We start from the raw sequence: 20994 nt of genomic DNA, 5'->3' as shown, positions 1-20994 counted from the left end.
AAAAGAAAATTAACCCTTACCTTACCTATCTACTTATGACATGGCTAACGTGGGAACCAAGCTTTAAAACAAAGGGTTCCCGTCCTATGCAAAAGTTATATAAGGCAGGGAAGTGACATCATCATGGGTCTTCACTGACTCCCCACCCAAAGACACTCCTGGAAACACCTAAGGAACAAAGACTGAACTGGGGGCAGTGCTGGACCCAGGCTAAAAGAATTTTTAGCCTGTGAATCGAACACCCTGGGGATTCCAAGCTGTAAGCAAGTGCAGCTTGCCCCTTAAGAATCTGCAGCTTGCTTGTATCATCACTTAGGGTGAAGTTTTGCTATTCATATCTGATCTGTAGTATATTAAGCTTAGATTGTGTTTTTGTTTATTTGTTAGGTAATCTGCTTTGATCTGTTTGGATATCACTTAAAATCTCTCTTTTGTAGTTAATACACTTGTTTTTGCTTTGTTTAAAACCAGTGTGTGGGAGTCATAACTCAGGGTAGAAACCTGTTATGTATTCTTCTCCACACTGAGGGAGGGGGCAAATCTCATGAGCTTACAGCTGTATAGTTCATTGTGCAACACAAGACGGTATAATTTTGGGTTTACACTCCAAAGGGGGTGAGTGCCTGAGGAGCTAGGAAGTTCCCTAGCTGGAGCCTTCCCACGCAGGCTGGTCACAGCATCTGCATGTAGCTGCAGCTGAGTGTGTCCCTACCTATATGTGGGATGGGCAGTTTGTCACAGCAGTACAGAGTGAAGGGAGCCCAGGCTGGTAGGTCAGGGGGCTCAGTGGTACCCTAGTTCCACGTGGCACCCTGCAGGGAACTCATCACAATATACATGTATCATATTTGTATCCAAAGTTATGAATATTGACTATGTATCTATTTCACATGTAGCTATTCCTGTGACCACTAGGCAAAATGCTCTCAGTCTAGATGGGTGGCTGGGAAGGGCCCATTTAGGTTCATGAGCCATTAGAAAGAAATAATAGGCGGTAGGAGAAGCTTAGCTCCCACCTGGTTCGCCTTCCTGTGAACACTCCAAACAGCCCATGGGGGATGGCTGCTGTGACTCTACAGGGACACGTGACCAGCTCACCTGGTGCTGGACTCCATCTTGGGATGTCAGTATTTTTCCATTGACCAGCATGGGAACCAAGATTTAAAACAAAGGGTTTCCACCATATGCAAAAGCTATACAGAGCAAGGGAGAGACATCATCTGGGTTCTTCATGACTCCTTACCCAAGAAGACTCTTGGAAACACCTGAGGAACAAAAGACTGAACTGGGGGAAGTGCTGGAGCCAGGCTAAAGGGATTTTTAGCCTGTGAATGGAAGTCCTGGGGATTTCAACCTGTAAGCAAGTACAGCTTGCCCCTTAAGAATCTGCAGCCTGCTTGTATCATCATTTTGGTTATGAATAGCAGATTCTCACCCAATCTATTTGGTATATTAAAATTATTTTGCCTTTATTATTTGCTAAGTAATCTACTTTGATCTGTTTGCTATCCCTTATAATCATTTAATATCTATCTTTGTAGTTAATAAACTTGTTTTTACTTTATCTAAACCAGTGTGTGAGGAATCATAACTGGAGGGCAGAAAGCTTGTTGCATATACCTCTCCACATTGAGGGAGGGGGCAAACTTTATAAGCTTAGGCTGTACAGTTCCCTGTGCAGCGCAAGATGGTATCATTTTGGGTTCATACTCCAGAGGCGGTAAGTGCCTGAGGATCTGGGAAGTACTCTAGCTGGAGCCTTCCCATGCAGGGGCTGGTCAGAGAGTCTGCATGTAACTGCAGCTGGGTGTATGCCTACCTGTATGTATGCTGGTGAAAGTGCAGGCTGGAAGACTTTGTAGCTTGTCACAGCAGTACAGTGTTAAAGGTAGCCCAGGCTGGTTGGTCAGGGGGCTCAGTGGTAAACCCAATTCCAGGTAGCACCCCAGGGAAAACCAGTCACAGACCTCTCCTCCATGAATTTATTGAGTTCTTTTTTGAACTCTGTTATAGTCTTGGCCTTCACATCGTCCTCTGGCAAGTTCATAACGGTCTCAGATTTAGAACGAGAACCCAGGCCAGGAAGTTCAGCTGTTTCTTTACATAGCTTGAGTCTTTGATCTTGTCTGTGATCAGCAGACAATGACTCACTCCCAGGGCCACCCACAGGATTCAGGGGGCCTGGGGCAAAGCGGGGGAGCTGCGGCGCTTGTACTCACCTGGGGGCAGTCTGGGTCTTCGGCCGCACCTGGGGGCCCTTCAGTCATTCCATGTCTTCAGCAGCACTGAAGAGCCCCCTGCCGCCGAAACGCCAAAGACCCGGACCGCCACCAGGCCAGGGGGCCTGGGGCAAATTGCCCCACTTGGGAGTAGGGTGTTATTTAAGAGCTATTGTACAGTAACTCCTCGCTTAATGTTGTAGTTATGTTCCTAAAAAATACTACTTTAAGCAAAACGATGTTTAGCTAATCCCATTTCCCCATAAGAATTAATAGGCGGGGTTAAGTTCCAGGGAAATATTTTTCACCAGACAAAAGACTATATATAGACAGATATATACACACATCCATACATATTATACACACACACAGTAGAAGTTTTAAACAAATAATTTAATACTGTACACTGCAATGGTGATTGTGAAGTTTGGTGGAGCTGGTGAGGGTGGAAGAGGGTGGGATATTTTCCAGGCAATGCCTTACTGCTAAATGATGAACTAGCACTCGGCCAAGCCCTCAAGGGTTAACACATCATTATTAATGTAGCCTCACATTCTCCATGGCAGCAGGAATGGAGGGAAGGAGACAGCATGGCAGACAGAGAGAGAGAGAGAGTGTGTGTGTGTGAGATGCGCATTGTCCCTTTAAGTACACTGACTCCACTCTAAGTAAACTGCCTTTTTAAGTAGATCAACAAGTTAAGACAGCAGCTGCTGCCAGCAAGCTCCCTCCGTTCTGAGTCCTCTCGTGTCTCCCCTGCTCTGTGGAGAGAGAGGGCAGAAGTGGGGAGCAGGAGCAGAGGGAGGGGGACACCCTGACATTAGCCCCTCTCCCCCACCACACAGCAAGCAGGAGGCTCCCAGGAGCAGTTCCAAGGCAGCGGGAAGGAGCAGCACATGGCAGTGAGGGGAGAGATAGCTGAATTGCCTGGCAACTGAGAGCCTGCTGGGTGGCTGCCACACAGGAAACTCAGGGGAGTAGGGAGCTGACAGCGGGCAGCTGGTCCACCCTGGTTCCAAGCTCCCACTAGCTAGCTCCAACAGACTGCTCTTCCTGCAAGCAGTGGACAAAGCTGGTGGCTGCCAAACAATGTTATCAGGGAGCACTGCGCCGTGTTAAATGAGCATGTTCTCTAATTGACCAGCAACAAAACAATGTTAACCAGGATGACTAAGTGAGGAGTTACTGAAGTGAATGGAGCTACACTGCTTTATAGCAGCTGTGAATGTGGCACCTCAACTTTTTTCTTCCATTTCTGAAGACAGCTGAGTATTTTTCTGGTGTTAATAGATTCAGTCAAAAAGACCACTGACCTTATGTGCACCTGACCCTATTTTCCATATTTATCTCATTGTCCCAAAGGTTTTGAGATCAAAAGTCCTCAAAAGGTGCAACAATATTAGATATTTGGAAATAAAAGGCAAAGGAGTTAAATTGTTGGAGACAGCGAGATTGTTTACATTTTGGAACCTGAAAATTTGAGTTTTTTTAGAGGGAGATTAGAGTAGTTTAACTCTCTTTTCCTCTAACCCCCTAGATTTGGCACCCTGGAATAATTTTTGGCTTTGTTAGTACCCATGACATGACAATCTCAGGCGTGATTTCAGATTCAACTCATTCAGTGAGTAGTTCTTTGTCTTCTCTTCAACTGGGATCTAGACTGTGACTGAGCTCTGCAAGTTCATTTCTCCTCTGACTCAGAATTAGTTGCTCTCAATTGCTGTACAACTATTCTTTCAACTTCTGCAGGAGCCTTTATTTCTTTCCCCACACTATTTAGTGGGTGCTGCCGGGAGATTGGAATGAATTTTGTCTCAGGTTGAGAACCAAAAATCTGTTCCTGAAGAGGTCTTTTCTGGTATACATATCCTGAAGAATAATTCTGCCAGTGAAATCTGGTTTAATTTGTGCTAACTAGAACTGGATGCAGAAACATAAATTGGGTATAAATTCAGGGTGGCCACCCCATGAAAGAACCTTAAGTCTGATATTGGGAGAGGCGTAACAACCAATGCATTTATTAAAGGGTAACAGCTGATGCAATCGCAATACCTGAATGGTGACAATAATGCTGGCAGGACCTATAGCAGGGGTCAGCAATCTTTCAGAAGTGGTGTGCCGAGTCTTCATTTATTCACTCTAATTTAAGGTTTCACATGACAGTAATACATTTTAACTTTTTAGAAGGTCTCTTTCCATAAGTCTATAATATATAACTAAACTATTGTTGTATGCAAAGTAAATAAGGTTTGTTAAATATTTAAGAAGCTTCATTTAAAATTAAATTAAAATGCAGAGCCCCCCAGACTGGTGGCCAGGACCCAGGCAGTGTGAGTGCCACTGAAAATCAGCTTGCGTGCCTCCTGCGGCACATGTGCCACAGATTGCTTACCCCTGACCTACAAAGGGTGCGGAACATCTCCCTACACTTTAAAACCCCACAAAAACTTTAAATACAGGAAAAGACTGAAAGTGAATAAAAGTTGGGAACTATACATGAATTGAGCTGAGCCCATAGCACTAGAGTAGCCTACAAAGGCCTGCTGTAACTCACCCTACATATTGTTTAGCATATCCAACCATCTTGTGGACACATTGGCTATGTTACTACCCTCCCAACTAATCCCTTACTGCAACGGAGAGATTGGTGTGGAGCCTCAGTTCTGCGACAGGGATGGAGATGCAGAGTTCCCCTTGCTGTAACTTCCTTTCTCCCTGGTCACTACACACAGCAGACACATAGCATTCTAGTTATGGAAACGGCTGTTGATTGGAGCCATAAGGCCCTGATCTGGTTATTCTGAAGTCTTTCCAATGTGTTCAATGGCAGTTTGATCAGCTATCCAAGACAATGTTTAGTAGAGAAAAAAAAAGAACTTCACTGACAGAATGAAACATACATACAAACTTGATGGATGAAATCCTAGCCTCAGTGAAGTTAATGGGAGTTTTTCCCACGGGTTTCAGAAAGGTCACAATTTCACCCAATGAGTAGAAAGTGTACACTTGCAAGGAGTCATGGGTAGGCTGTTACAAAGTAAAATTAAATGCGTGCCTCAATCATGATTGTATTTTCTTTTATTAAACATGCATACAAAGCCTCCAAAAATCTGTCTCATATGTTTAGACTGTAAATTTTTTGAGTTAGAAATTGTATTTTTACAGTATGTATGTAGAGTTCCTAGCATCGTGGGATCTTGATCCTCAACTAGAGCCTTTAGACTATCTCCAGTACAAAGAGCATCCATTATCAAAAGCCGTATCACTGGCTTTTTGTCCAGGAAGCAGTTTGAAGGGAAGAATATGACTGCTTTATAGGGGAGAACCTGGTCCCATTGATCACAGTGGCAAAATTCCTATTGAGTTAAATTAATCTAGAATTCCAGTATTTCCAAAACTTAGATATTTCAAATTTGCTTTTGTTACAAGTATTACTGAGAAAAAATTAAGCTTGTGACATAATGAAGTTAAATCTCATTGTGATTAGAGAACTTTCCAAACACAAAAATTCTCTTTCTTACATGTCAAAATTTTTTACTATAATGCTAAACATGTACACATGTTCTTAACTTTGTGCATGGAGGGCTTGCTTTTGCTGGGCTTTGGCTCAGGATCAGAGTCAAAGGGACTATTTAGCCGTATAAAGATAGTCACATGCATAAGTGTTTAAAGGATTTTACTTAGTGCTGTAAAATATGTGCTCCATGTGTCAGCGTATTGGATGGTGCCAAGAAGGGGCTGTAAAAGTCCTTCGGTAAAGAGATTATCCAAGAACTAAAATGAGAAATTTAACCTTCTTCTTGTCCATTGCATAATAAAACAGAAAAAAATCTTTTGGATCCACTTTTTATTTTTAAGGAGGCCCACGGTCCACGTATAAGATTTTGCAGGCATTTCCATATCAGCTGCCTAGCTAGCCATTTGCTGATGCTTTCATCCTATCACAACAACTAATAACAAAATTGATAAATACAACTACAGGCAGTTATTCTCCAACGTTTATAGTGGTGACTCCTTTCACGCAGCAAGCCTCTGAGTTTGACCCCTCTTATAAATTAAACACACTTTTAAATATATTTAACACCATTATAAATGCTGGAGGCAAAGCGGGGTTTGGCATGGAGGCTGACAGCTCATGACCCCTTGAGGGGTCCCGACCCCCCATTTAAGAACTCTTGACTTAGGGCCATTGCCAGGCCTTCTAAAATCTAACCCCCATGAAGGGCTGAATGAGAACTCCTCAGGTTGAGGGCATCTCCTACACCCTGTAGACAGAGTCTCTGCATTGGCTGTAATGAGGATGAACAAGAGAGGTGAGCTTGCAGTGTTCCAGTAGCTCCAGTACCCTGCAAAACTGATACAAAGGGGCTGCAGCCACATGGCATAGCTGCCACAGAGCAGTAGATCATCCACACTTATGCTCATGATGTGATTTTTTTCCTCCCTAAGTGCTCTATATTCTATTTCCATAGAGCCTGAACACTTGGGCTTTGTGCAAGAAAAGTGAAACTCAACCCAGGTATATAACCATAGATTTGTCTCAGACGTCTTATTTTTTTTTTAAAGTTTGGCCTTTATGTTTTTGGAATGGGGGAAGGGTTGAGAATATCCCCAACACAGGATTTTTTTAAATCAATACATTTTAAAGATTAAGTAAAAATAAAAAAAAAAAAGTAAAATGTGCGTAAGTTCTCATACCAATGAGCACAGATTGTTTTAAAACTGCATTTAAGTCAATGTGAAGTTTATATCTACCCACAGTATGTGCAAGGATGGATTCTGAGAATTGCTGCATACTCAGTTTCCACTGAAACCAGTAGAAGAGTTGAAGCCACTTGCTACCTAGGTGAATCAAGCCAATAATGATTAAGAATCTTAACTCATTTATGTATTTCTTCATTAATAAACCTTTTACAGCATACACCTTTTCATTTTTGTTAACTACTTTAAATGTTTTGGTGATGTTTTCTGAGTGTAGAGAGAGGTTCAGTTCTCCCTGTGAATCTGATGGTTTACACATGCCCCTTTTCAGCACTGTTGGGTGACAGAGATCACCACCTCTATTAGCTTTGAGTAGGTACATATGTTGTTATGCTACTCCTGACCCAGGGCTGATCTGCACTAGAAAATTACACCAACCCAACTACATCGAGCAGAGCTGTGAAAAATCCACAACCCTGAGCAATATAGTAAAGCTGAACTATGTCCTCATAGCGATACGCTAGGTCAACTGAAGAACTCTTTTGTCAACTTAGCTACTGCCTCTAGGGGAGGTGGATTACCTATGCTGACAGGAGGACCCTTCTATTGGTGTAGGTAATGCTCATATTGTAGATATACAGACTACAATATGACACTTTGCGCTTCAAATGTAGCTAAGTCTTCAGCCTCCCTGGTAGTCAGACTTCACGTTCTGTCTCTGAGGTGCTCCACCTGGCACTGTCTTGAATTTGTCACTACACCCAATTGCAGCCATTACAAATTAGATCAGGTTTTATTGGCAGCATAGAGGAAAAAAGAGACAAAAGAAAATCAAAGCTGGTTAAACAAATATTTTTTATTAAATTAGAATTAAAATCAAATCTGGCAGGTCACTACAAAAAATACCCCTATGGGTAGGTCTACACTGCATCTGGGAATGAGCCTCCCAGCCCACGTCCACAGACTTGTACTAGCAGGGCTTCAACTAACATGCTAAAAATAGCTGTGTAGACATTGCGGCTCGGACTAGAGTTTGGGCTCTGAAGAGTGGGTCGGGGAGGCCTTCAGAACCCAAGCCACAATGTCAAAGGGTCATCTACTCAGCTATTTCTAGCACACTAGTGAGAGCTTCACTAGCATGAGTCTGCGGACATGCACGGTATATATTCCCTAAGTGGCCAAGACTTAATTACAAGCTATTGTTTAAGGAAGCTGACACATTACCTAAAAGCACTTTCCGTTGTGGTCTCCCTGCGCTTAGCACCATGGTCCATGGGTCCATGGACCCACTGTCTCTCTCAAACCCCAGCACGGTTGAAGAAAGACGCATAGCCACCCCAAGGAAGTGTCTATTCCAGGATGGAACTTTGTTTTACAGGAAACAATTCTCCACAGACACCATTTGCCTATTTCACAGTCACAAACAGAAAAGTGTTGTTTCAAGTAACACTAGTATTAAGCCAACTTTTATAAAAAAATAAATGAAACCAAATTCTATATTTGAAATTCATCTCCAGAACTCTCAATATTCTTTTATTGTTACAATTACAATTTTTATTCAACATACTGACCATTCTAAGCCCCAATCCTGAAGTTTGTTCTGTACAAATGGAGTCCTATGCCTGTGGGCATCTGCACGGGGGTTCAGGAGGTCTGCCTGCATGAAGTCTGATGCTGGATTGGAGCCTTAGTTTGTAATTTACTATTCACAAAATTACCTTGAATGATATACAAACATTACCATTCAGACTATTAGGTACTGTAGCAGAATTCAAAGAAAAAGGCAACATGTCATATTATAGGCAGTGATAATATGAAAAATCTTGCTAGAAATCTAGCCAAATACATTGCACATTCTTGTTTGCTAATGCTGACATTATCTCTCATATCAGATTAAAATACCTGTGTTATTTCCATTGAGTTAGTGATATGATATTTTAATGTAGGACCCCCACAAAATTTCCCTGTGATTAACCCTATTTCCCAGCAGTGCAGGACTGAAGAAACGATTAATTTCCATTTAAACAATATCACTTTCTCAGAACCGCACTCAAGTAAGAGGGCAACATCTATGGCAGGAGTAATTTTGCCATAACTAAAGACAAGGTGAAGGAACTTCATTAAAAGGTAGGGAACTCAACCAAAGAATCTCTTCCATTTGGTGGCAAACTTTTAACAAAGACCTCCAGGGCCTCCTCCAGAGAATCACTGCTTTAAGTTCACAAATGAACTAGTCACTCTGATTTCAGGTGAACTGTCATGGTTTGTTATATTAACATATATTTAAAAAGTATACTCCGAAACTAGACAGGTCAGCACACTACCATTCATGCCAATGAGTTATGCGCAGCGAGAGAACAAGTTCTATAAAGGATGTGTATTATGGAAGCTACGGAATCTTAAACTGTATGACAATTTACTTCCTTAACTTTTTGCTTCTTCGCTGAATAAGTTTATTTATAAATCAGTGACACTGCATGGATGCCACTGAGAACAGAACCTGGCCATATGGTTTTCCCCCTGGAGGTTGCAACCTACCAGGGAAATCACAAATAGGTGTCAAGAGGGATATTACCCTGCTCTTAACCTACATTTTTAAGTGGGAGGTGAGATGAGTCCTGTATAGATTTTGACTAGATTGGAGGCTCAGGGCAGGGTGTGCCCTGATAGGGAACCTTTGCAAAGCATTGTATTATATAAAATGTCTGAAGTGTATGAATAACCTTATGCCCTCTCTTGATACTTTTAAAACAATGGATTGCAGTAAAATAGACACAAAACACCAGACAGTTAAATATGCTAAGTGGGATTGACATCTTTTCATTTAAAGAGCTCAAAGCACAGATTTGATCTGATTGACTGATATTTCATTTTTGTTTGTTTGTTTTTTATTGGCAGAAACTTTTAAAGGGCTGTTGATTTAATACTGGCACTTCCTTTGTTAGTGAACAGTGATGTTTCCAAATAGGTATTGACTTCTGAATTTCTGTTTTCACATCAATGTATTGCTTTGCATTAAAGGCTTTCAGAGGATTAGGAAAACTGTATACATCACAAGGGAGAGTGTAAAGATTTTTCAGTGGTAAAAAATGTAATGTACTGCTCTGATTTCACATAAGCATCTAAAATTAAAATCAGAGTACACAGGGCTCTTCAGTGTTAATTTAAGCTTTCTTTAACAAAGCATATTTTCTAGGGAAACCCCTGAAAGCCTTTCACTTAAACGACTCAGAAGCTCAGAATTATTTTCCGAGGAATTGCTAACAGAAAAATTACCTATTCAGAAGGATGAGAATGAGTACACTCCACCCTTGTAACAAAGCCCTCTATTTAAACACCATGAGTCAGAGTACGATCTCATTTACAGCATGTCTGGAGCTGAAAGTGTGATTTTTAGCTTAGGTGGAAATACGCACACTACCTTTGATCCAGCTAGTACACTTAAAACAGAAGTGTGGCCATAGCAGTATAGGTGATAGGATGGACTAGCTGCCCGAGTACAATCCTACTTGGAACCCTAGGTACTTACTTGTGCGGTTAGCTCACCTCTCTGCATCTACACTTCTAGTTGTAGCATGCTAGCTCAATCAAAGCTAGCACGCTCTGCTCACTAGTGTGTGAAGCCTTGGCTCTGCTTACAATCCACTACACATATCACTCTATAACTGGGAAAAACGTGGGGAAATCCATCAGGCTGCGTGATGCTTTTCTATGGGTTTGGGCAGAAAACACTGCCCTCCTGACAGGATGCTGTTGGAAAAATCACCACAAGGATTTCTTTGCAAATATTTTCCTCCCATGGCTTTCATCACCGAAGGGGACAACCCAGTCACCATGCTTTATTCCCATTACAAGTCACTGTGACAGGAACTAATACATTCAAGAGAGACAGCATGAGGCCAAATTTAAAATTTGTAAAAATTATCTTTTACAAAACTAACTTTGCCCTGCAAAGTTATAACAAACAAAAACAAAACAAAAGGCGGGGAAGGAAAGAGCCCATGTTTGCTTCCTTGGGATGTATGAAGGCCTAAAAGTTTGCCCCACCAAATGTTTTTCACATTGGAGAGTCACATCTTGTCATCCTGGTTTTTGTAAAACAAAGAAACTCTTCTATGGATACCTGGTCGTCTCTTACAATCATGACATCACAGGTATCAAGGAAGTAAAACTTGAACAAATGTTTTGGCATAATTTAGCCACTCCTTAAAACCCTTATTTTTGTTTCTGTTTAGCACTCACTGACTCAGATGAGACACAGAATGTTGAAAGAAAAGAAAAGATTTTCTTTGTTACAGATTCAACACACCAGCCCCTTCCACTAAGAGCCAAGTTCTCCAAAGATACCTTCAGCAAACACAGGGAAGAGGAGAGATCACATTCCTGATCTTTCTAAGGTAGAGGACATGTAGATTTTAAATATATATTATTGTTTCTAAACCTTTCAATGTCTTTTTGATACATAATAAATTTAAAATATTATAAAATGACCCTGATCTTCTCATCTGATTTGCTCAGATGGGCCACTAGGAAAAAAAGTGCTTTTTTCAGTTGAGCTAGCTTTATTTGATGGACTATCCCATCTGACACTAACTTAGGCACTGTTTAACACCATTAGCTTGATTTTAACAAGTTGGGTTATAGCTAGGGCGACTAGATAGCAAGTGTAAAAAATCAGGAGGGGTGTGGGGGAGTTATATGCACATATATAAGAAAAAGTCCCCAAAACTGGGACATCTAGTCACCCTAGTTATAGCCTATGGTCCTGCCTAGGCTTGAGCTAACAACTGAGAAAAAGCACCTTTTTCCTAGTTTAGCAAAGGCCAACGGTCTGTCTTGCAGGATCAGGAATAACGGTAAAACTGGTGAAAACTTCAAACCAGTTAAAATGTGTAAGTTCACCCATTGTAACTCATACAACAGTGAGTAAAACATTTTCTAACTAAGGTGACTTTTAAGTTGATGGTATCCCTATGGTTTGCTGTTATTGTCTGAAGCTTAGGAAACTATAAATGGAGTAGGTCAAAAAAATTTCAGCTGAGCAGTTTTGCATTTGAAAATGGAGATTTCAGTGGAAGCGAAATCTTCCATGGGAATATGTCAATTTCATCAAAACTTTCAGTGGAAGGCAGGCAGGGAAGCCAGTTGACCCAGTTCCATGCCGGATGAGCTGCGCAGTCTCACAACATTTTTTGAAATTTTGACTTTTCATCCCAATACAGGATTATTTTCCCTCCTCTGCCCCCCAAGCTTCCCCTCCCCAAAAGTTTCCACAGGATGGAAATTATGTTTCCAACCAGCTTTGACTATAAACAGCCAGCAAAACCACTGAAAAGTATATTAGCTTATTAAGAGATTTTTAAAAAAAACTTAAGATATTAATAATGTCAGTAAAGGAGTTCTTTATTTGGAAAGTTTTGTTTAACTTAGCAGTATTCCCCTCAAGATAGGAGGAAACAAAACCAACAGGACTGGCAAGGTTATGGGAGCCTCACTGGGTTAAGAGTCCTACCCAAACCCGGAAGACAGATCAGCCAGGGAGTGGTGGGAATGGTCACATTTAACAGTTGGAAGACGGTGTAAAAGCGCCGCTCCAGCGGACCAGGCCCGTTCCCCACGCACCCCAGGCAGCTCAGCAACTAGTTTTGTTTCAACCCCTTTCGGCGCGCGCGCAAACCCGCCCGGGCGAAGCGCGGAGAGCGCCCCACGTGCGGCGGGGCTCACGCCCGAGTGTGCCCAGCCCGCCAGTCCCACCGCCGCTGTCTGCAGGCAGGAACAGCCCGGCGGGGCGAGGTGCGGCTGCGGGCCGGGCGTGGCGGCAGCGAAGCGGCCCAAGTCCCGCTTGGCCCCGAGCAATCCTGCGAAGCTCTTACCGCACGGCAGCTACACCCCGTCTGCCCCCGCCGACCCTCCGGCAGCGGGCTCCCGCTCCGCCTCCCCGCGGGGCCCGGGACTTACCGTGACGAGCAGCAGCGCCTCCAGCCCTCCCGGGACTCGCGCCATGGCCGAGTGGTTCGCCCTGTGCCCAAAGCAGCCGGCCCGGGGCGGGATCCTTCCCGCGGCAGCCGACACCCTGGGGCCGAGAAGGCAGCCCTGAGGGATGGAGTGTGCCGCGCCGGGAGGCTGGCCCGACATTTGTACACCTGGGGGAGGGGACAGGTGAATCCCGCCTTCCTCCGGGGCAGGGCTGGAAGGGGTGGGAGCAGGGGGAGGGTGACATCTCCCAGGCCCCTTCAGCAAAGGGGAGGGGCAGCGGCCACCCTGCCTCTCTCCTGGCTGCGGACGAACCGGAGCCAGGGACTGGAAACTGCCTGACCCCTCAGGAGCCGCCGCCGCTGCTTCAAGAGACAGCAGCGTCGTGTGGGAACGTGTTTCCCTTCCCCGCGTGGCGCGGCCGAGCCCGCTCCCCGGGCTTCTGTCGGGGGAAGACACACATGGGGGGAGACAAAGTCCGAGCTGCCCGCGATACAGCTGTGAACTCAAACACTGGCAGTGCCACGACTGCCCCTTGTTCCCCACAGCGAGACACGGAGCGGAGAATGAAGGGGATGTTTTGTGCCTGGGTGGAAGCGCAGCCGCTTACCTGCGAAGGCCCTGCTGTCCCACCAAGCCCTGGCTCGTTTCGCGGGGGGCTCCTCGGTTTGTTACAACACACACGTGCCGAGCTGCCCAGCCGTGGACACCGACCAGCTCTGGTTCTTCACCCAACAGCAGCAGCACTGGCAATACCTCCGTCTGCTCCTGGAGGGACCACTTACAGGTCTTTTATCTTCTAGGTCTGGTCGCTCTTTGGATTTTCTAGGACGAGAACGTTGAATAAGTTTTTTTTAATGTTGCAGCCACTTTTTTCCCCAGTTAGGATCTGGGCAAAAAAAATCCCTACTATCGTCATTGCTGAGTTTCTCTAAGGCCTTGGCTACACTGGCGCTTTACAGCGCTGCAACTTTCTCGCTCAGGGGTGTGAAAAAACACACCCCTGAGGGCAGCACGTTACAGCACTCTAAACCGCCAGTGTAAACAGTGCCCCAGCGCTGTATACTAGTCCCTACTGGGAGGTGGAGTACCTGCAGTGATGGGAGAGCTCTCTCCCAGCGCGAGCGCTGTGACCACACTTGCACTTCAAAGGGCTGCTGCGGGAGCCATACCCTAATAAAGCTGGCCATGTTACTTGTTTTCTATGGCCTTGGCTACACGGGCGCTTTACAGCGCTGCAACTTTCTCGCTCGGGGTGTGAAAAAACACACCCCTGAGCACAGCAACTTACAGCACTGTAAAGCACCAGTGTAAACAGTGCCCCAGCGCTGGATTGTTTCGTGTATCTGCTTCTCACACCACAAGTCTTTTGCCCAGGTGCTGCAGGGTATCTTTCATAAAGGATTCTTCATACAGAGTCATGCTTTTGTCTCTGGGCAGGGTTTGGCTGAACATGTGTTTGTATGAGGATTTCAAATATAAGGAAGGGTTATTCCATTATTTTTTTTTCACCATACGAAAGAACGCCACAAGTCGCAACAAGCAGAGTGTGCTTTACAGATAATCCTTTCACAAAGAGGTAGCCTTCAATAAAGAGTAATGTGGCTTCCCAGGAAAACATGGACTCATGGGAAAGTAGAAAGAAGAATTTCTTCAACACAACCTGCCAGTGTTGGTACTCCTAATCTGGGTTCCATAACCTGAAAGCTATTTCCTTTGTATCCATTTCTGATACTTCTCTCTGCTCAATACCACCTGATTAATTAGCACTGATCAGTCCAGAATCTGATGATACCCAATGAAGGGGAAAGATTGAGGTAAGCATGCTTCCTACTTTTACAAGGATTGGAACACCTTTATGATAATAGATGCTGATCAGTTGCTGATCAGTTCAGATTCAACTGTGATAAATATCTTTTCACATCATTTCTGAAGCAACCAATTGTAATATCATGAACAGAATTAGGACTCTTTCAGAGGAATAGTCACCCGGGAGCATTTTGCATTATACATGCAGTATCTCCTAAATAACTCAATTTGAAATAGCTGCAATAGCTAAACACAAAATGGTAAGTTGAGGCCAGAGAACCAGCATTATCTCAGAATGTCTTCACTTTTGTTAATTTAGAAAGTAGTGATATAGAAATTGCTGCCGCCTTTCTATGCATATCATATTGCTACTTAGAAAAAAAAAAAATCAGTGACACTACATGTCCAAGAGCAGTGGATGCAGTGTTATATTCCTAGTTCTGCCACTGAGTAACAGTCTCACTGGTCAACGAACACAACTTCTCTATGCCAAAGTTTAGCTACTTGTGAATGGGTGTATAAATGGTTTTGTTCCTCACAACATGCTTTGAGGCTTACCTAATGTTAGTAAAAGTGCTGAGATCCTATTTTAAAGTTTTGTAATTCTTGAATGAAAGAAGTAATATAAGTGGAAATTCTTCTAATTTTTAAGATTTGCAGTGGAGAATAGGACTGAAGTCCTTAATATGATTTATATACAGTATTTTTAATTGGGTGAGTTATACTGAGATTCAAAGCTCTAGGTATATTATGACTGATGGCCTAAGAGTTCCAGCATCATTACAATGTAAATGAATGTGTCTCATGTTAGAGATCTGTAAGGAAAGCTTTTTCATTTGCTGAATAATAGACTATTACAAAATTTTTTGGTGATTTTTTTGTGCTCTCTAATGTAGCCAAGCAGAACCTTGATGCAACTGCTAATTATTTGTTAGGGCCATTTGTTAGTGGAATACATTTCTACAACTAATCAAAATAATTTCTAAGTTAAAATAAAGTGAAATCTTTTCATTTCCATTTAAAATCAATTAAAAATAATAGATCCATGTATAGTATTGAGGCCTCAGTCCTGCAAACGGTTAGGCAAGTGTGTAACTTTATTAATTTGCCTAATCTCACTGACTTCACATACTTAAGCATTTGTAGGAGGAGGGCCAGATGCAGGAATAGTGAGGTGCCAGGCAGCAGCAGTAACTCTTGTCCCCCTGAGTCCAGCCAGAGAAACATCAGCCAATAGAGCCAGGGAGTATGCAGAAGCTGTGCTCCCGGAAACTTCCCTTTGCTGGACCTGCTCTTGTGATGCTTATAACGTTCACATAGGTCAGTCGAAGCTCCTGCAAATACTTTCAGTTACCGTAATGCTGAGCTTCCTGATCTCTTGTTTATCATTTTTATAGCACTCATTATTGACATACCTAAACATTTTTTATGAATTTAACTGTATATCAGCTTCCTTTTAAGATAGGGAAATATTATCCCTATTGTATGGAGGTAACTTGCCCAAGTTCACATTTGACATCTGGCAGATCAAGGAGCTGAATCCACATCTATCTGTTTCCAACCTAGTCCCTTCACCACATGACCATCCACTCAATTTCACTGATTTATGCCGTAAACTAGCTCTCCCAGCTTTCCTTACATATCTTTGACATAATGAGACACTTTCATCTACATTGTAATGATGCTATCTTAGGCTGTCAATCATAATATACCCAGAGCTTTGAATCTACCTTTAACTCACACAATTAAAAATACAGATAATATTAAGGGCTTCAGTCCTGTTCTCCAAGACATGGTATACACCTTAAAAATTATAATAATTTGCACTTATTTTGCTTCTTCCATTCAAGAATGACAAATGTTTAAAATAGAATCTCAGCACTTTTATTAACATTAGTCCTAAAACTGGTCTACAATTATGGTCCCGGAAATCAGTTTATACATGATACAGGTAAACTATACAAAGATACAGGTGCTTGTATTCTTCTGCTATCTGGTATAGGCTCAGAGTTCAAACATGCTGAAAAAACAATAAGGAAGTAGCTCCAAAGCTAAGCTCAGCTCAGGCTGAGTTCTTTTGCATAACACCTTGTTCATTATTGAAATCTACAAATGACTGCACCCCATCCATAGCCTATGGAAGACAGTGAAAATCTTTCAAATTACAGTAGAACTGCAGAGTAACAAACACACCAGTCAACCACATACCTCATTTGGAACTGTAAGTACAGAATCAAGCAGCAGCTCAGACTAAAAAAAAAAGGGGAGAGAGGGAAATACAGTACAGTACTGTGTAAACGTAAACTACTAAAAAGATAAAAGAGAAAGATTGAAAAAAAGATTTGCAAGGTAAGGACATTGTTTCTGTGCTTGTTCCATTTAAATTAATGTGGTTAAAAGCAGCATTTTTCATCTGCATAGTAAAGTTTCAAAGCTGTATTAAGTCAATGTTCAGGGTTATGAACATTTCAAAGTTACAAACAGCCTCCATTTCTGAGGCTTTTGTAACTCTGAGATTCTACTGTAGTTTGATGAGCATTGGAGCAGGCCCTAAATTGCTATTCTTTTCTAAAAGTTTAAACATCCATATAATTTTCCTCATATGGATTTAACAACAAATGCACAATTTCATAAAAATATTATTTTTGTAATACGTCGCAGTATTATTTATTATGAGCACATCCAGTGCCATCTTATGAGTGACAGTAATGAAACCTGTGTACTTTCAGTGAAACATTTTCATGTGATCACCCATGAGTGCCACTCCCTTTTTATGCTGATTAAAGCTACAGTAACAATTCTAGGGTATGAGTAATTTCTTTTTTGGCGATAGGGAGGAAGGAGGGGCAGGGTAGATTAAAACATCCAGGGTCCAACCCACTTCCTTATGAAATCCATGAAAATTTGTTATAATGCCTTTAAAGTGTTGAAACCAAAGACTGGACAAATCATCTGTGATTTTTTAAAATCAAGCTGTTGAATTAAGTGGAACAGGTACAGTATTTAACAAGTGCTGCTACAGCAGGAAATCCAGTGTATAGCTATGATGAAATGTTCCAAGCTCATTATATGTCTTATTAAGGTAATATGAGAATATTTTTCATTGTCTTAAAATCACTTTGTCTTAAAATCACACTCCATTGTTTTAAAATTCTTACGACACTATTCTTGTGACTGTTGTCAATGATCTGTCCAAGAATTTGCAATTAAAGGACATTGTCCAGATTTCACAGGGTTGCACAAGAATTCACTTCTAACTACCACTAATTTTAATACCTATTGACTTTAAATATTACATCTCTGTGCCTCAGATTCCCCAGCTGTAAAATGGGATAATGATACTCATCTCCTTTGTAAAGTGCTTTGGGAGTTACTGATAGAAATTGGTATATAAGGGATAAGTATAAAATTAATTCTTCTTCTTATCAGTTTTTAAATGCATAATTGACATCAAGGATTAGGAGAAAAACTTTTCATATTAAGGCCCTGATCCATTAAGCATGTTTAACTTTAAGCAGATGTAACCCCATTAATTACAAAGTTATACCTGTGCTTAAGTGCTTACAGGGGGCCCATGTGAGAATATTGGTTGAGAAGTATAAAGTACAGGCAGAGAAGAGTGGTTCACTGTCATTACTTTCTACTGAACAGATTATAGTTGGACACATACAAAAATGCTTCTGATTCTTCTGTGTTCATAAACTGTATTTGATTGATCCTTTCTGTGTCTCCTCGGTTCAGATCATTTTTATAAATTTAGGGTGTTTATTTCCCTTTCACTGGCCGGAATAATTCCCCTTCTCCTTCTGCTCTACCTCTTCTCAAACTCAATCTCTCTCTCTTTTCTTTCCCACTTATCTCTCTTCCCAGCCCTATTCTATGTTCTGTCTGTTATAATTACTGTCTGTTTCCTCACCCTTTTCTTTGTCACTCTTGTATTTTGTGGCACCAGTGGATAGAGTGGAGTAGAGTAGATGTCAGCAGCTGTGCCATACTCTGATCCTTTGGACTCAGTGATTATGGCAGGCTGCAAAGGGAATGCTGCTGCTGATTCTAGAAAATGTTACCTCTAATTTAGGGAGAAGCTGTAGGGAGATACTACAGGACAGGATGCCAAATGCAGAACTTGGCTTTCATGGCATGATTCAAAGCCGACTGGAAAGATTCCCATTGATTTCAACAAATTTTGAATTGGGCTTTTGCTTGGGCAGCATGGATATAGGAAAGACAGTGTGCAGTCCCTCTGCAGGAGTGTTAATAGATAACTGATTGTACAGCAAAGTTGCTTAAGTGTAATTCATTTAAATTATGTGAGTTCTAATTACACATTCTAGTTGGCATGTTGAACAGTGTTCAACACGATGACCTATTTGCTTAGCAAAGCTGTTAAAACCTGTCAAAATTATTGTCTTTAACACAGGTTTCTGACATCATACCAAAGTCTGAAAAAGAAAGGCCCTTACACTGTACAGAAAAGGGAGTGGCAGAACATTTCATTTGTTGTTTCAAGCTGCACAACAACGCAGCTCATTTGATATGGATTTGTATGTTATCTAAAGTACATAGTGATGCTCTTTCTGGGCAAGCTCAGGTAGAGTAGCCAGACATTGCAAGGAGTAAGCTAAATTAAAGCTATTGATAAACATATATGTTGTGAATCAGTTCCTTTATTCTGTTTGTGAATTGTTCATAAACAGACTTTGATATTTACAAATCAGTTCACTCTTTGCACTTTTTCAATAAACAGCTTCTGCAAACATATTGCAGCCTGAATAGGGGAGGAAATGGTTACTGTTCGCATTGAAGTCAGTAGGAATTTTGCTATTGACTCCAGTTGAAGCAGGATTTCCCCCTTAGTGTTAAAGGCCAGGTCTATGCTAGAAACTTTTGCCAGTATAGCAATGTTGATTGGGGGAGGGGGTGATTATTTTGTGACATTCCTACACTGGCAAACACCCTAGTATAGGCTCAATTATACTGATATAAAATTCTTGGTATACCCTATTACGGTCAATGAACCTGTATAAGCTATACTACCTAGGGGCTTGGCTACACTTGAGAGTTACAGCGCTGGTGGTGGCTTTACAGCGATGTAACTTACTCCTCGTCCACAGTGGCAAGGCACATACAGCACTGTATCTCCCTGGCTACAGTGCTGGCTGTGCTCCATCTTGACCAGGGGAATAACAACTATAGCGCTGCTCTTGCAGGGCTGCGATGCCAATGTAAACAGTGATTAATCTTACTACACTGTAACTGACCTCCAGAACCTTCCCATAATGCTTTTTAAGGAAAGATAACACTCTTTGTTTTGTTGTGATGCCTTTCTTTGTTTTGTTGTGAACTTGGGGCTCCCAGAGCTGCTTATCTAAAAAACAAACACAGCTACAGTTTGCTCCAGCAGAGGCAGGGAGGGGGGATTCTTTAGTGTTTGTTTGAGGAGAGAAGCATCCTGAAGTGGGGGAGAGGGGGTCCATTTTGGAGCAGCTGCTTATCTGGTCTGAAGGCTATTTGCATTTAGTGAATGAGAGAGGGATGGGGGAAGGGGTCGAAACTTTTAAAATGATTGAAGGTTGGTGCTATGTATCTTCCAGTCCTTAGAACTTGCAAGGCAGGGAGCTGACACAGTGTCAGCTCCAAAAATCCACTCTCTCTCTCCCCCACGCTCCCTGTCACACTCCATCCCACCCCCCTTTTTTGAAAAGCACCTTGTAGCCACTTGAATGCTGGGATAGCTGCCCATAATGCACCACTCCCAAAACCGCTGCAAATGCTGTAAATGTGGCCATTTCCCTACACAGCTGTACGAAGACAACTTTAACTCCCAGCGCTGTACAGCTGCAAGTGTAGCCAAACTCTAGATCACTTTTTACCAGCATAAACTGCTTTACACTCAGGCCTTGGCTACAGTGGTGCTTTACAGCGCTGCAACTTTCTCACTCAGGAGTGTGAAAAAATACCCCGCTGAGCACAGCAAGTTACAGCGCTGAAAAGCGCCAGTGTAAACAGTGCCCCAGTGCTGGGAACGCAGCTCCCAGTGCTGTAAGCTAATCCCCACGGGGAGGTGGAGTATCTGCAGTGCTGGGAGAGGTCTCTCCCAGCGCTAGCGCCGTGACCACACTCACACTTCAAAGCGCTGCAGCGGGAGCGCTCCCGTGGCAGCGCTTTGAAGTTGCAAGTGTAGCCATACAGTTAGAGTGTTTGCTGGTAGTTATACCAGTATAGATTTATCAGAAATCCTTTTCTAGTGTATTCCTGGCCAAAGTCATGGGACTTGAAAAAACTGAACCTA

General features: G+C 42.4%; 1 protein-coding gene across 1 annotated transcript in view; it reads right to left on the bottom strand.

Moving 5' to 3' along the window:
* Positions 1-12941, bottom strand: part of DSG2 (desmoglein 2) — a 51467-nt gene extending 38526 nt beyond the window's left edge. The window contains exon 1 of the mRNA XM_075062982.1: positions 12879-12941. Coding sequence (XP_074919083.1) covers positions 12879-12923 — 45 coding nt within the window. The 5' untranslated portion in view covers positions 12924-12941. The remainder of the gene's footprint in view (positions 1-12878) is intronic.
* Between the last annotated feature and the right edge of the window lie 8053 nt (positions 12942-20994).

Source organism: Chelonoidis abingdonii, chromosome 2 (assembly GCF_003597395.2).
Source record: "Chelonoidis abingdonii isolate Lonesome George chromosome 2, CheloAbing_2.0, whole genome shotgun sequence".
Taxonomy (NCBI): Eukaryota; Metazoa; Chordata; order Testudines; family Testudinidae; genus Chelonoidis; species Chelonoidis abingdonii.
Note: the sequence above shows the minus strand (reverse complement) of the source record. Positions and strands in the feature narration are given on the sequence as shown.